At 39.2% G+C, this 17586-nt stretch overlaps 1 protein-coding gene across 1 annotated transcript; it reads left to right on the top strand.

Moving 5' to 3' along the window:
* The first annotated feature begins 282 nt into the window (after positions 1 to 282).
* smyd2a (SET and MYND domain containing 2a) lies at positions 283 to 16871 on the top strand. The gene is made up of 12 exons (XM_032516762.1): positions 283 to 574; positions 2087 to 2150; positions 2954 to 3064; positions 4369 to 4429; positions 5466 to 5593; positions 7874 to 7941; positions 8823 to 8925; positions 9018 to 9133; positions 12044 to 12162; positions 12369 to 12543; positions 13528 to 13636; positions 14355 to 16871. The coding sequence occupies exons 1-12, from the start codon at positions 402 to 404 to the stop codon at positions 14436 to 14438; spliced, it is 1311 nt and encodes a 436-aa protein (XP_032372653.1). The 5' UTR covers positions 283 to 401; the 3' UTR covers positions 14439 to 16871.
* The last annotated feature ends 715 nt before the right edge of the window (positions 16872 to 17586 follow it).

Here is a 17586-nt window from a genome sequence, read left to right as displayed (position 1 = left end):
GTTGAACATCTCATTCCAAAACTATGGGCAAATTGGTAAAAATTAAATTAAATTGGTACAATTCCATATGTACCCAGTAAATTATCTGTAACTATTAGTAAAATAACATATTATCTAATTAATGATAAACAATTGCTTTTTTATATCAGGTCAGACATCTACGATACATCTGTTTATTACAACGTCCATCAGTGCGTTAGCTTACTTAACTGTTATTAACCAGTAGTTCCCAGTCTGTTTTCGCCTTTCCAGCAGGGGGCGATGAGAGTTACATCAGACACAGAGAACCCGAGAAGAAGACGAGGCTCACTCAGGGCAGAAGCTCCCTGATTAAAGCACCCAGCAGACACCGGTGGTGGTCGGTGGTATCTTGCCGAAGAACCCAAAACAAACTACAAACCATGAAGAACGAAGGTATAGAGGGCATGGAGAGGTTCCTGAGCCCGGGCAGCGGCAGAGGCCTGCGGGCGCTGAGGCACTTCACGGAGGGGGAGCTGGTGTTCGCCTGCCCTGCCTACTCATACGTGTTGACAGTGAATGAGAGGGGAGCGCATTGTGAGCACTGCTTCTCCAGGTAACACCTTGCTTCTCCGAAACAGCTGGGAAAACACCTCTCTGACAGTTAGCTCCAGGCTGGTGTTTTTTCATTTATTTTATTTTATTTAGCCTAACTTAAAACAGAACAAAGCAAGTGGTGTGTCCAGTTGAACGATTGCTAATCCCGTTTCCTAGCTAGGTTAGCTTGTGAACCTCTGGAAACCTACCTAGCTGCTGCAGAATGAAACGGGTCAGTGCGGTATGCAGCTCACCTGACTGACACTGCAGCATTTGTTTGGAGCACTGCAGAGCCAGGAGAGTCTAAACTACATTCACGTACAACCTCCGTTCTGGTGGTTTTAAAGCCAACATGTTAAAAAAAAAAAAAAGAGCCCGATTTAAAGAGTCTATTAGTATACAAGCACACAGTCGTGAATACATACAGTATAATCACAGGTAAAATGATCACCTTAAGGAGCACTGCACTGTTTTTCAACCTTTTCTCTAGTGTGAGAGTACATACTGTTCCTCAAAGGCAGCCTCTGTTTATCCTCCCTACAAATTCTACACATGCTTTTATGCACCGATTAGCAAGGCAATAGAAAGAAAAACCTACAGTCTTCGGGATAAGTCTGTCAATGTCTTTGTTACTTTTATGGTTTATTGTTTACTCATTAATCAGTTGCACATTTGAGTCGTTTGTTGATAGTTTCCTGCTCCAGTGGCGTGTAAGATGTGGAGTGGTTAGAAAGGGGGGCCTACAACATGCATAGAGTATTAACACGTTTAGGTGTGTGTGTGTGTGTGTGTGTGTGTGTGTGTGTAGGCGTGTAGGCGTGTAGGCATACTGTTTCAAAAACCTACTTGTCCTGACGCACTTTGACTCTCTGAGACTTTTTAGCGTGGAATTCATACACGCATGTGTCCTACCCCAGTTGCCATTAAGGTTTATAGAGCAGTAAAAGGTTAGGATGCTAAATATAGTTGTCCATGTGTCCCAAGAGAGGAGGAGCCCAGAGGTGCATGTGTGCATGGGGGGGGGGTTATTCTAGTGCATACTGTGTGGAGCAGTTTTCAGTTATTGTTTTTTAAACCACCGTTAATTAACTTTTTTGTTGGTGTTTGAGATTGTGTTGGGATCTCTGCGTCTCACCTTTTGTCACATCAGTAGCAAACCTGCAAGACTGCCTCATTCACCATCTGTTTAACAACGAATATAACAAAATTCAAAATATAACTAAATTGCATTTGATTTTACACTACTTGCACTATGTACACCTCACACGTGTAGTTATATGCGGAGGATAAAATTCTCCCACTTATATTGAAGTTATTGTTTGTATTGTATACCTTTGTATGTTAAGATTTCATACATATGTCAATAAAAATGTTATCCCACTTCAGCCAGCTGAAAAGCATCACATACAGATGTTTCTTCAGATGAAGGTGCACAGTATGTTATTACAGAAATCCTGCTGCTGACAAAATCAGTCCATTTATCTCAGCCGCTGTTGTGGAATAATGTGTTTATGTCTTTATGTCTTTACAGGAGAGAAGACCTTTTTAAGTGTGGCAAGTGTAAGCAGGCTTACTACTGCAATGTTGACTGTCAGGTAAGAGAGCTTTCTGAACCTTTTTCACAGAGGGCTTGTAGTTTCTGTTTGTGCCATTTTCCAGTTTCAGTAAAAGAACTGATCATGAAAACATTTGACGCCGAACAGAGCTAAGAGTAATGTTTTAAGTTTGAGTCCTTCGTGTGTGTGGATACATGTGGTGCCAAAAGTTGAGTATTTTCATTCAAAGTTATTGTTCTTGGACCACATATTGAAAACTGATCTAGCAGAGCTCCGTGCAGGCAGCACACAGCAAAAGAGGGAGAGCACACGGTAACTTTGCTGTTGCTATGACAATTCGACCTGTCCACCCTCTGCCTTTTTGACTAGTTTTAGTTTCATGGCACAAAACACACTCCGTGCACTGCAGTAAAGCTGAGGAGTTCTTTTTTTTGTGTGAGAGAAAGAGAGCAACAGACTAAGTACCTTGACCAATAATTTATGGATGATTTGCTTTGTAATAACACTCTTTATCGTCCATTGTGGGTATATAATTCTTTCTTTTTTTCTCACATTCTTGCTCGTTGTCTCTCTCTCATCTATTGCACTGTTGAATGGGATTGCTTGCTTTAATATTCAATTCAATTTCAATTTAAATCACAACAACAGTTATCTCATTGCGCTTTCCATAAAGAGCAGGTACTCTGTGATGTGATTTAATAATGAAGGGTTACTAACTGTGTGTGTGTGTGTGTGTGTGTGTGTGTGTGTGTGTGTGTGGTGTGTGTGTGTGTGGTGTGTGTGTTGTGTGTGTGTGTGTGTGTGTGTGTGTGTGTGTGTGGTGTGTGTGTGTGTGTGTGTAGAGAGGCGATTGGCCCATGCATAAGCTGGAGTGTGTAGCTATGAATGCCTATGGGGAAAACTGGTGTCCATCAGAGACTGTCAGACTGGTGGCTCGAATCATCGTGAAACAGGTACGGTAATTAGGAGTAGAAATGTTTCAACATTCAGAGAGGTTCTCTTTTATTTGGAGAAACAACATAGATAATAATCCAGGAGCTGTTTTTAAATAAAACGCCAATGAAAAGCAAGCAAAGAGCAAGAAGATAGATGTGAAATGAGACATTATCTTTTTCAATTTATAATCAAACATTTTTAACCTTTAATCTGTTAGGTACCTGTTAGTAACGCTTCTGACACTGAAATCTAAGACTAAATAAAATCAGAACAATATAGTTTTAAATTACAATTATCCAGTGTGGACCGCATAATATCAATATTTTATTTAACTGAGTGGTCAACATGAATAATGGCTGCAGTTTATTCAGGTACACTGTGCATGCTTTGTGCTTCTGTGGCTGTCTCACTCTGGCACTGCTAAAGGGAATGGAGCAGGCAGTAATAGGTTATTAGTAAAACGTGATTCTCACCACAAGTATTAGGAAAACTTAAAATGACCAGCCGGTATTTGAAAGCTGATGGCTAGAAGTAACCGTGTGACAATGTGACCAAAAAATCAACACACATTTTAAAACTTTTTAAACAACCCATAAAGAAGATAAAGGGTCAAATAATATAGGTGGCTGGCCTGATAATAAGCAGCAATGCAAAGACTCATTTTCATTTGTATCCTTTTGCATAAGTATTGTCAGAGGAGTGTCATGTTCAGAAAGGTGAGTTGTTCAGAGTGACATCAGCTTTGGTCACATTGTGCGCTGACAAAAACACTTAAGAGCAAACAATACTCTTACAATGCAAACTTCTTGTTGTAATTTTGCCTCTGTGTTTAAATTCATTTGTTGGTGCCTTGGAAGGTCCTGAATGACGGCTCAGCAGTTCAGCTCAGCATTTGTGCTCAGCAGCTGTTGTATTGTTAGTGTCTTTATGACTTCTTAATTGACCGTAAAGTCTTTAACTGTAAAAGGTTAGGGTGCTAAATAGAGTTGTCCGTGTGTCCCAAGAGAGGAGTTACTATATAAGCAAACTTTGAGAAAGTCGTTTTTTTTTAATTATTATTTGGGTTTTTGTAAGATTATTTTTTGGGCTTTTCTGCCTTTTTATTTGATAGGACAGCTAGGTGAGAAGGGGAAGATATGCAGGAAATCGTCACAGATCGGATTCAAACCTTGGACCCAGACCTGTGTCGAGGCATAATCCTCAAAGTATATGTGTGTCTGCTCTACCCACTGAGCCAACCGAGCCACACAGAATTTGTTCATTTTGTATTTTATGTATTCCATAACTTTGCTTTTTTTGACTAAAATAACTCATGTTACAGAGAGTCACAACAGAGCGCACCCCTTCAGAAAGGCTGCTACTGCTCAGAGAGTTTGAATCCCGTGAGTAGGTGTTTGTATGCGTGCATGCGTGTGTGTGTATGTGTGCATGTGCATACATGAGCGTGTATGTTAAGTTAAATTTGTGTGCAGTTTTAGTTACTGTGTGTGTATTTTTCTGTGTCTCTGCAGTTGTATCAGCGTGTCTATTAATATGCTCTGTTGTAGCCTCCAGTCTTGGTTCTGTCTCTTTTTATTCACACCAAGTCTGCAGAGCTCTGGGATTTAAATCCCAAGATTCTGGGTGCTGTAATTTCACCGTGCCCTTGGGCAAAGTACTCAGCCCTCTTCTCTGGGAGGCACTGATTGTACTGAGAAGCTCTTACGTGCTAACTCCAAACACTATTGCAAGGGAAAAAACTGTCTACTTTAAGATTAGGATCTATACCATTAACATACAGCATTGATTAAGAGTGTATTCATCAAAAACACACAAAAACAAGACTGTGTTCTATGTAAGTGCCCACAGTTTTCTCTGTTCCTTTAGTATTATCATTTAGTTTGAGCTGTTGTTGGAAGCTCAGATGTGTCATCAGAGGATTCTCACAGCATTAACCTTACCACCTGTCTTCTCATGCACACAAAGAAAATCAGTGGCCAGCTGTTGCCGTTCATGTGTGCGTGCGAATGACACATGGTATTGCACTGATATACTCTACACCTACTAACACTAAGTGGTTCTTCTATGGAACAACAACAAAAACATAGTGATATAATTCTGAATGAATAAATATTCATCATTTATTTTTGGTTTGCCCCTTTTTGTCTTTATCAGATACCCATGTGCAATTTTTTTACCTGGCTGTTCCTCATTTCCCCTTTAGTTCTGCCTTTTCTCTAAAATGAAAGCACTGCCTCAAACACTTAAGAGCCCTAAATGTCTTAAGTCCAGCTAGTGGTCCAGTTAGGCTCCAGTGTTCATCCCAACCAGCCAAACCCTTTCTTTCTCTCATTGTCTGTCCCTTTATGTCTTTGTTCTTTCCATTCTGTCCGTCTTTATTGTCTCTTTTTTCTGTCTGTGTTTCTTTGCCTTTTCTAGATTTAGATAAGATGGACAGTGAGAAGGACGAGATGAACCAGACAGACATAGCAGCGCTGCACCACTTCTACTCCAGACACATCGGTGACCTTCCTGACAAACAGGCTCTCACTGAGCTATTTGCACAGGTAACAGTTAATAACACCAGGTCCTTGAAATAAGGATCTTGGGTTGGGTGTGTGTTTTGATACTGTCATATGATTGGTTAAGAGAGGTTTGTAGAAGGACATGCTATGTAATACACGCACAAAAGATTTGGACACGTGGTGTGCAAATATATAGCACACCCTACTCATACATGCTTAATGATTGTATTCACCTTTTTTCATTCTCATCCACTGGCATCATCGCAAGTTGTCCTTTGCTTATTAGCAGATACACACTCAAGCAAATGCTGACGTGAAACCAGGATCTGTATCACACATACACCCACTGCTCCTGTCTGTTTTAACTCTCCAGCGGTCAGCTCTTTAATTTGATCCGTCTGTCAGTGCTGCTGTCCCCTTTCTCTCCAAGCTACACCAGCAGCCTCTTTGGCTTCTTATCTTACAGCTACATTTAATCTCCTCTACCGGATTTCCTTCTCCTAGTCAGTGGTGGTGATGTTCCAGCACCTGTGTATTGCACATTTATTATTAGTTTTTATTTTTATTTCGTTTTAACTTTTTGTTTTCAAATTTTCAAAAAATGTAAGGAAATTCTTTATTAGGAATAACCCCTTGAGATGTGACATCTCGTTTTTGAGGGGGTCCTTAAAGGCAAAAAAATACGGTACATTCACAAGTAGACAAAACAGTTAACAAAACAACTCGAGGGGACATAAAAGAAATACATCACAAACATACACACATACTGAGAAACAAAAACAGAAGCTCTCTGTCACACCAAAATCACACACATCCTCCCCATTCCGACCAATAAATATTAGACAATAAAAAGTTAAGGTTATTAATATAGACAGTTGAGTAAAAATAAATAAATAATATACATACATACATACACACACACACACACATATACTTACACACACATGTTCATATATACATATGTACACACATACATAAATACTGTACGTGTACATATACATACACACATACAAACAAATAAATAAAAATAAATAAAAATCATGTATAAGTATCAATTATTAATATCAAGTATGAGGAAAACCGTTGCAGCTTGCATGCAAATAATTATGAAGAGACCTCTTAAACTGGTGAAAATGGTTAGTTTTAGTTTAGTTTTTATCAGTTTAGTCTTTTTTGTAATATGAGTTATTTGTTGGGGGATTCGAAAAGGTCAGGAAAAAGTATTGTGTAATAATAACTCAACAAAAACATCATACAATTTTAGAAATATGTATTCAACAATAACACCAGTACATACAATGTACATATGATGATGAGCATAGATATGTAAACAGTCAACAGAAAACACAGCAGTGAGTGCAGAATGTGTTTGATGGGTTCCAGGAGAAAACCCCAAACAGCCAACAGACTAAAAAAGACATACATCAGCAGGTGTTTTGAACTTGGGTTTGAGTAAAGTGGCTTACTTTATGAAGTCAATCGACTCACACAGTTGTGCAGACATCCCAGTATTTATCCACATATTAACCCACGTTCCCTCCCGCTTTTGGTGTTCCTGCGTATTTACTAACCAGCTATCTGGTCGCCTGTGAAAGCCCTCCTGTAGTGTTCTCTGTCCTGCTGTTGTCTCCGTCGTGCTGCTGGCCCTACGTATCCATACATCCATGCCTGTAGAGTTACCGGGGTTAGCTTCTGTATCGGCAAAAGGGGGCTTGGCTTTCTCCTTGTTAAGATAAGCTAGGTTAGCCTCCTTGTGTTCATTTTTCAAATGTAGGCTACCCTCAAATCTGTGGGATGTTTCCCTGTAATAAACTATTCACATATTTGACCACCTTCCACTGCAAGGCACTTGCTTTTATCTGACACAGTCGTAATCAAATAGGACTCAGCTGCTTTCTTCTGACTTTTGGTACCGCCATGAGGCCAGGCTAGGGGCACGGACTCTTGTATTCAGTTTTACATGGACTGTTGGAATTTCTGGGTTCCCAGTCGGAAACCGTACACATCAACGGGAATTGTCACGTTGGAAAGATATGTTATTTGCTTTATGAAAGACATTGACAAAGACAAAAAATCACCACAAGCCTGTAGACATGGAGGCCTCAATGAAGAGAAGGGAGAGCATTGCAGCAATTGGAATCACTTTAAAACCTATTTTAGACAGTCTATGTTTAAAACTACCAGAAGAAAGTAGTAGTGTTTGTTATACATTCGGCTCGTAAAATTATTATATCAGTCACCCTGCTGTCTCCACCTGTCTCTATGTGTCTTCCTTTCTTTCCTTCTTACGCTGGCTCTCCTTCTGTTTTTCTGTGTCTCCAGGTTAACTGTAATGGTTTCACTATAGAAGATGAGGAGCTCTCACATCTGGGATCAGCTGTTTTTCCCGAGTAAGTAGTCTAATGCCGACCGGAGTTTCCCTTTTACACATGTACTCCACAATAGGAGATTCTCTGTGTCAAACACGTTCTTACTTGGTTAAGGCGAGGGCTGGGCCTGGGTAGAGCGTGCAGGAAGCAGGACATATATTGTACTTTGGTCATAAACAACCAAGATTCTTGCTGTTCCTTGAATCTGTCTGATCATTTCAATGTCGGCCCTTATCGACAGTAAATTGTCTAAATCCCCCTTCTTCTTCACCCTCTTTTTTTGTTTTTTTCCTGTTTTGCGTGCCGCATAAAGAAATGTCATCAACACGCCTACTTGCTTGCCGTGAATACTCTTGCACAGGGAGCTTCTCTATTCACCCATGGGCGCAATCTGGGATTACAGTCTTTGTACTAGGAAACTGGCATGGTAAAGTCCATTTGATGTCCGATCCAACTGATTCAGACATTACCGTTCTCAGTTACAATTTTCTTGAAGTGCATGGGTAAAAGGGGCTCATGTCAACACATCATCAATGTTCACCAGTCCATCCTTTCATCAGTGCTTTTCACTGTTCAGTTACATTGGAAAAGAAAGTACAACATGTTACAAATTAAATCAAATGATAATTTTTAGCTGTTCTTCCTTCTATTCTGCGTCTGTCTCCTTACATTCATTCTCAGTCTCTACTTCAGTGCCCTTCCTCCACTGCTTTGTATATCTCAGCTGCTTCTGACTCACTTAATTATTTTAGTTTTTATTATTTTATCATTTTAGCATATAGTTCATACATTATCATGTAATCCCAATCATATTTGTTCTTAATGTAATGCATTTATCACAATTCTCTTTTTTCACAATTAAACACTTTTGTGCTTCTCCTCCTTCCTTTTCTTCCTTTTAGTGTAGCACTGATGAATCACAGCTGTAGTCCTAATGTCATAGTGACCTATAAAGGCACAGTGGCTGAGGTCAGAGCTGTCCAAGAGATAAACCCTGGCGATGAGGTAAGTAAACCATGGACTCATCTAGCAATAGAGATGCTTCTCAGGTACAGCAATTTTATATTTTCTTGTCATCTCCTCCGCTCTCTCCATAGATATTTAACAGCTACATAGACCTGCTCTATCCAACAGAGGACAGGAAAGAGAGGTTGTTAGATTCCTACTTCTTCACATGCCAGTGTACTGAGTGCACCACCACGTCTAAGGTACCGTTGACTTGTCTCTCTAGAGCTCAAACATATTTAATTTTTTCCAAATAACTTCTTCAATATATAGAATGTAGGTTACCTTTTTGTACAGTGCATTTGAGGAATATACTAGAAAGCTCCTCATCTGCATCAGTCTAAGCTGTCTGTTGGAGAAATAGCGCAGATTCAGGCCTCCTTAGTGTTCTAACTTAGCCAGCAACAAAAGCCATGTTTCTGTTGTGTGTGTTACTGCATTTGAAACTGTGTCTCAAACACTGGCAAGCAAACTGGGTAGCTGTGTCCCAATTCCATTCTACATACTAATAAATATATAATGTAAATAATGTCAATTTTCATATATATGTTATTGCATGTGTGTATATAATATATATATATATATGTATGTATGTATGTATGTATGTAATATATGTATGTTGTGTTATGTATTGTATGTATATACCTACTGTTCAAAGTTTGGGGTCACCTTGAAAGTCCTTATTTTTGAAGGAAAAGCACTGTACTTTTCAATGAAATAAATTTAAACTATTCCCCCCCAACTTTGAAGAAATACACTCTATACATTGCTAATGTGTAAATGACTATTTTTAGCTGCAAATGTCTATATATATGTATGTATATATATATTATGTGTATATATTATATGTGTGTTATATATGTATGTATATATGTATGTGTGTAGTATTAATATATATATATATATATATATATAATATATATATATTATATATCTATATATATGGTGTGTGTATATATATGGTGTGTGTAAAAATATATGTGTATATGTATATATATGTGTTATATATATGTGTGTGTGTAAAAATTATATGTGTGTGTGTATATATATTATGTGGTATATATATATATGTGTATATATAGTTATAATATATATGTATATATGTATAAATATATATATATATGTATGTTATATGTGTATATTATTTGTGTGTGTGTTGTGTGTGTTGTGTGTGTGTTTGTGTGTGTTTTGTATACAATAAACCTTAAGGATTTACAACACCTGTTCAATTTCCTCATTAATGCAATTATCTCATCAACCAATACAGGGCAGTTGCTTCAAATGCATTTAGGGGTGGGTCCGGCAAGAACAATCTCCTGAACTCCAAACTGAATGTCAAATGGGAAAGAAGGTGATTTAAGAAATTTTGAGCGTGGCATTTGGGTTTTTGGTTTCCAACGGGCCGGTCCCCAGTATTTCACAATCGGCTCAGTTTCTGGATTTTCACCACAACCATTTCTAGGTTTTACAAAAAAATGGTGTGAAAAAGGGGAAAAAAAATCCAGTATGTGGCAGTCCTGTGGGCGAAATGCCCTTTTTGATGCTAGAGTCAGAGGAGAATGGGCCGCTTGATTCAGCTGATAGAAGAGCAACTTTTACTGAAATAACCACTCTTACAACCGAGGTATGCACCAAAGCATTTGTGAAGCCACAACACGCACAACCTTGAGGCGGACGGGCTACAACAGCAGAAGACCCCCCCCCGGTACCACTCATCTCCACTACAAATAGGAAAAAAGCCACAATTGCAAGAGCTCACCAAAATTGGACGTTGAAGACTGGAAAAATGTTGCCTGGTCTGATGAGTCTTGACTTCTGTTGAGACACTCAGATGGTAGAGTCAGAATTTTGGCGTAAACGAATGAAACATGGATCCTCATGCCTTTGTTACCACTGTGCAGGCTGGTGGTGGGGTAATGGTGTGGGGATGTTTTCTTGGCACACTGCCAATTGGGCATCGTTTAAATGCCACGGCCTACCTGAGCATTGTTTCTGACCATGTCCATCCCTTTATGGCCACCATGTACCCATCCTCTGATGGCTACTTCCAGCAGGATAATGCACCATCTCACAAAGCTTGATCATTTCAAATTGGTTTCTTGAACATGACAATGAGTTCACTGTACAAAATGGCCCCCACAGTCAGATCTCAACCCAATAGAGCAGGGGTCTTCAACGGGGGGTCCGCGACCCCTAGGGGAGGTACTGCATGAGGGCCCGCGAAAGTTTTTGGTTGATTAGACTTTTTTTTATAATTTCCCCCCCCCCCTGCAATTTTTTCCACTAATTGAAATGTCTTTAAATACACATTAACATGAATTCAACACACTGAAAGTAAACACAAATGGAGGCAGAAGATGTCTTTCAGTCTCAATGCACACATTGCACTATAGGACCAGTTTGATATACACAATTTAACAATATATAAAATTAGGGGGGTCCCCACTCCATCTCGCCATCGTTTGGGGGCCCTTTGGGCCTGGAAAGCGTTGAAGACCCCTGCAATAGAGCAATCTTTGGGATTGGTGGAACGGGAGCTTCGTGCCATGGATGGCATCCCACAAATCTCCTCATCTGCAAGACTATCCTATCAATAGGGGCCCAAACATTTTCAAAGAATGCTTTTTGCACCTTGCTGAATCAAAAGCCATGTAGAATTTAAAGGGAGTTTTGAAGGCGAAAGAATTACGTTTTGTTTTGAAGGCAAAGGGGGTCAGACACAGTTTTTAGTATGGTGTTTCCCATAATCCCTGTGTTGTGGGGTGTTTGTGTGTGTGTGTGTGTGTTGTGTGTTTTGGGGTTTGTGTGGGGTGTGTGTGTGTGTGTGTGTGTGTGTTTTTGTGTGTGTGTGGTGTGTGTTGTGTGTGTGTGTGTGTGTGTGTGTGTGTGTGTGTGTGTGTGTGGGGTGTGTGTGTGGGGGTGTGTGTGTGTGTGTGTGGGGGTGCGTGTACACCCACAGTATTTGCAGATCAAAATATGCTATATATTTGGCCAGAGCTGTGCAAGGTGGAACGCTTTTTGATTCAAAAAACGCTTAATTTATTGTTCTTTTCAATGATTTCCTTTAAGGGTCTTGATAGGAATATGTTTTCCCTATGTCTTATGTCCATCCCACTAGGACAAGCAAAATGGAGATCAGGAAGCTAAGTTCTCCACCAGAGCCAGAGGAAATCCGATCCATGGTCCGTTACGCCAAGAATGTCATCGAGGAATTCAGGAGAGCCAAACACTACAAGAATATCCTCTTCCTCTGTTTAAACCTGTATTTCTCTCCCCCACATTTATTTTTTTACTCTTTTGTTTCCATTTTCACTGACCTTAAGTCTTTTCCCTCTGTCTGTCAGTTTTTCTTTTCTTTCTTGATCAAGGACAACCTTTCACTTCCCGGTCTCCTCTTATTTCTCTAAAGTTGGTTGTGTCATTATTCCTTGACTCTCTGGCACCCCCCAGTGAGCTGCTGGAGATGTGTGAGCTTAGCCAGGAGAAAATGGGAGCTATATTTGCAGACACCAACGTCTACATGTTGCACATGATGTATCAGGCCATGGGTGTCTGTCTCTACATGCAGGACTGGGACGGAGCTATGAGCTACGGAGAGAAGATCATACAACCATACAGGTAGGTTGATCTGCAGGGGGGCAGTAATGCAGTTACAGTACATGGTAATCCAAATTAAATAAATCAGTTGTACCAGGAGCGCTATTGTCAGACAATCCCAGTACAGAGGCAGATTATAAAGAACTAAAAAAAATCACCCAGTGTAACGTGATTTTTAACGTGAAGAAAGGAAAAGGGGAGAGAAAGAGAGGGGATGACACGCAACAAAGGGCTGCAGGTCGGATTTGAGCCGCTGCAAAGGACTCAGCCCACATGGGGTGCACGCTCTTACTGGGTGAGCTAAAGGCTGCCCCAAGAATAGGGATTTTAATTACTATTAGAGTCTTTAATCATCTTTAACTTTGCAGCTCTAAAAAAGTTGTAGTTACTTAATTGAAGTGTCATTTGTCCAACCTACAATATAAACACTTCAATACATATTGTGTTCCATTAAATATGTTCCCACGTTGAACACACCACTCAACTAGGGCTGCACAATATGAGGAAAATATCTAATTGTGATTATTTTTGACTGATATTACAATTGCAATGTGATTCACGATATTGAAGGGAATGATCACGTTTCTATCATTATTCGCATTTTCATTGACTAATATTAAATCTTTAAAAAATTAATGATTTATAGTGTGATTTTTGCAAAGATCTGCTCCAAACAAAGATGTTTTCTGTAGGATACGATTTGTAGGACGGGACGTCTCTGCAGCACCACAATACTTAATTCAGAATGGTTTGACACATGTTTTGCCTTTTAACAAATATTGTGCCCCTCTGCGATTTGGATATTGCACTAGTCCATATTGCAATTTCGATAAAATTGCAATTAATTGTGCAGCCCTACACTCAACCACATCTACCCTATATTTTATTGTTGTTCTCTCCCAGCTTGATATAACAAAACCCATTGTAGCATTGATTCTAAATGATATCTTGTTTTCTCTCGCATTCACTGCTTAGCTTGATGTATGAATTATATTCTCTGTACAGTGTTCACTACCCAGCTTACTCTCTGAATGTGGCGTCTATGTATCTGAAACTGGGACGTCTGTATTTGGGGCTTGAAAAGAAGACACAGGGAGTCAAAGCGCTGAAGAAGGTAAGTTTACAGACGTTTGGCCAGTTGGTATATTAAAGCTTTAGTGCGTAACTTTTTGATATTATTGAACATCCGTTACAGTTAAGCCATTGCCAAATGAGTTTCTACAAAGCTAATTAAGAGTATCAGCTCCACACAACTCTCTCTATATTTCTCAGTATGGCTATGTATGTTCAGAAGATTGTGTCGTCAGGTGACTTTCCCGCGCAGAAGCAGCAGTAAAGATAATTACCTCTTCTGAAGAGTCCATCAGGTTTTTTAATACTTTGTCCTTCTTGGCTATTTGCAACTGTGTGGAGGAAGGGTGGGGGCACGATTACGGAAGACTTTATCATGTAGACGCGCCGACAGTGTTGTTGTCATTACTTTCGAATTCCTGGGGGAGACTTATGGGGGAGACAGAAACTATGCACTATAATAGGTGGCAAAGTAAAGGTAGAAAATAATGTGGGCTCCAAAGAAAATGTAGCACAGGATAAGTGAGCTGTAAAAGGCATCTGCAGTCAGAAGTTTGAGTTCCAAGGTGAGTCAGTTGCTTGTGTGGCTCAAACCACAGAACAGCGAGCACGACAGATTGCCATCTCCTACGCTGTACAAATTTGTTATGAGCAAACCACATCATACATTTGCAATTTGGTCATTACATGTAATGTAATGGAATGGAATATGGTGTCTTTAAATCATAATTTAAATTTTACTTTTTTTTTTCTGTCTTCAGGCAGTTGCCATCATGGAGGTGGCTCATGGGAAAGATCACAATTATGTAGCGGAAGTCAAACGAGAAATCGAGGAGCAGAAGTAAATGAGGTGCAGCAGGAGGAGCAAAGAGATGAAAGAAACAGGCACTGGATTAATGGAACCTCTTTTAAAGCAACAACAACATAAATACATATCACAACTGCATGCCATGCATCTTAGACCGGTCCGTTTTTCACACCTCTTTGTAGGCAGGTTTTTTTGTTTTTTTTCAAGTCCACATATGACTGGGAGCTGAGGATGACCACGTTTTGTACCTGCAGCTCCCTACTTACTTTCAGATCTGGAGTTAAAAGCAAAAAGATTAGGGTGTAAATGCTTGGAATGAAAAAATGTGACTGAAATACTTTGTGTGATGAAGCTCATTAAACCCATTCAACACCAATACTGTAATTTAAGAAATGTCATCAGTGGAAAAAAATTAAAACTTTAAGACACAGAAGAAGAGCAAAGCTTTCATGTGACAACTACGAAAGCTCCATTTTCTAACATGGAATGCCTAGTTTTTCCTCTCCTTGTGAGACAGAAACCGTTCATTGTGTTCTGTAGATCCATCAACAGACTGTTTCACCATCATTTAAGTCTTGGGCAACAGTTTTAACTACACAGTCGTCCTCCAGAGTAGTTGTTTAATGATTTGGACTTCTGTACAAACTGGTGAGTAGATGTTAAGAAGCGCATTGCAACTTATTCCCAGCAAATGCATTTTAATTCTATCAAACAAAGTTTCTGGCTTCATTGAGTCTTGTTTAAACTGTGAGGAAATTATGACTGACCATGCATCAGGTACTCTGTAGCAATGAGGAAAAGAATGCAAAGAACAATTCTTGGCTTGTTTTACAGTAAGTTTTAATGTTGCATGTTTGATTGTTTATGTTGTGTGTTTTAATTTTTTTTATATGAGGCTTTTTGACCAAAGGAGCCAGAGGTTTAACTGACAAGGAACCAGCTATAATTCTGTATTCAGTGTATCCTTAAACAAGGGTGCTGATTTGAGACCAGGTCCTGCAGTAAAAACATTGGTACTATGATCTGACCAATGATCCTGGATCAGACTCTCTGCTCTCAGGAAAAACACTGTAGCTTTTGTTGCCTTTTTTCAAGAGATGCATTATTATACCTTTATTTTTTTTGAAATGATGGAGAAAAAAACCCTGTTTTCACAAATACCCGTGTCAGCGTGGACTAGGCCTAAGCATCAATTTATCAGTATCAGCAATGGGCAAAATCTGCAGTATACTGTGACTACCTTTTACATGCAGGGGATAACAAGGGGGGATGTAATCCTCACCATACACTTTTAATTTTATAATCAATAAGAATGAATTAAATATTTATTAAAAAGGGAAATTCCTCTCCCTTTTATGTTTGATTTAGTGCAAAGCTCATGTTTGCACTCTTTTAAGCTAAAGAGACGAATTTGATTCGTACCATAAGGAAGAATTACTTTCAGCAGGAATAGGTACTCAAAACTAATAGAATCTGTTGTAAAATCGTGTTGACAAGGTTAGTCAGAAATGTGTTGCCTGTGCAAAATGGTTTTCTATGACCCTGACACCGAAATAATGACAAGGAGGAGCAATTACAGGTCCTAAAACTGTAGTTTTCTCTCTGCTGTGGATTTGACTGAATCATTATAGAAAAGCATGCAGTGTGTGGAAGGAGGCAATACCAAGATCCTCACCTGGGCCTTAAGTTTTTTTTTTGTTGTACTCACATTTTGTACAATTTTGGTGACAAATTATGTCAAAGCTGCAAATCTGTAAGAACATTTTTTTTTTTGTATCAGTTTCTGTTAGTGGACAGTAAGCCTGCCTGCATTCTTCACACTGCCCCGTCCAAGGCAATAGATATATAATTCCTTCAAGATTTTAATGCCTGTAGCTTCTCCCTCTTATTTACCATGGATGCAGTTTTATGAACAACATTACTGTGGGTTGCTGAGGGTTAGAAATAGTCCATTGTTATGAGTTTCCTGTCAGTCATATTTGTAGCAACTCCTGCATAGGTGACTCTTTTTATCACCTGCAAAGATTCATCTGGAAGGTGTCTGCCTTACATTTTTGCAGAGGTAATCCAAAAGCACCATTTCAGCAACTCTGTTTGTCTTTGTGTATGTTTTTACAAAGGAAAAGAGGGTTCGTAGGCCGGTTTGCACAAGCCAAAAAACAGTTAAACCCTCTGCTAGATTTGAGCACTTCATTTTATTTCTAGACTGTAAAAACATGTATAGGATTTGTTTTTCTGTGATGTCATGAAAGAACTTGTGACACAAGGGTTAGAACAGTAAAATCTTTCTCATACTGCATGTATACAACCAGAAAAAGGCTACCCATATGATGTTTTCTACAATTTCTGTAATGAGCTGTTACTTAATGAGGCATGAAAGTTATTCTACTGGAATGCGTAACTAAAATCTGAGCCTCTGATTCTTTCTGCACATGTCAGTAGAACTCAATAAATAACAGTAGGGCACTTACTGTGATACTTATTTCGTTTTTTGTTAAACACTTATTTATTCAGGAAGTCTCTGAAGATGCATAGTTACTGGACAACGTGGCTGTGTTTACGTCATGGTTAAAAACTTGACCCCGAAAAGCCTTTCTGGCCCCCTGTGTGTGTCCTGAAACACTACTATTTCTGTTTTAAATCAGAGGTATCCAGTGGTTGTTGTTTTACCTACCAGTAGCCTTTACTGAGAGTAAAACATGTCAAATGAGTGCTCTATTATAGGTCTAAACTATAGGCTGAAAAAAGAGGTATAACCCTTCACACAGCAGTTGCAGAGGTGAGCATGGGGACTATAGTCAATAGACATCATCACCTCCTACCCCTGAACCAATTGATTAAATTATAAGACTTTAATTTACTCCAGTGAACTTTTACAGTACTTCTATACTGTTAGTACTGTATCCTCATCATACAAGTCAGACCATCTTATGAGGAAATAAAAAAAAAAAATGCAAATTTTTTATCCAAAATATCTTCAAGGTGAGGATCTTAAACATTTCATTGTCAGTGTGAAATGCAGTTTAAAACATGACCCACGAGCTTGTCGTCCCAACCTGAAGTTAAACTAAGTTTAATTCATGACCACAACCTGTAGTTTAGGCGTTTCGGATCCTGATAACGTTGGTGGTAGTTTTTCTTTATGGTGGTAAGACATTAAAAAGTCACACCACATGGTGGCATTG

Source organism: Etheostoma spectabile, chromosome 1 (genome assembly GCF_008692095.1).
Source record: "Etheostoma spectabile isolate EspeVRDwgs_2016 chromosome 1, UIUC_Espe_1.0, whole genome shotgun sequence".
NCBI classification, from domain to species: Eukaryota; Metazoa; Chordata; class Actinopteri; order Perciformes; family Percidae; genus Etheostoma; species Etheostoma spectabile.
This window is presented reverse-complemented; position numbering and strand designations above follow the sequence as displayed.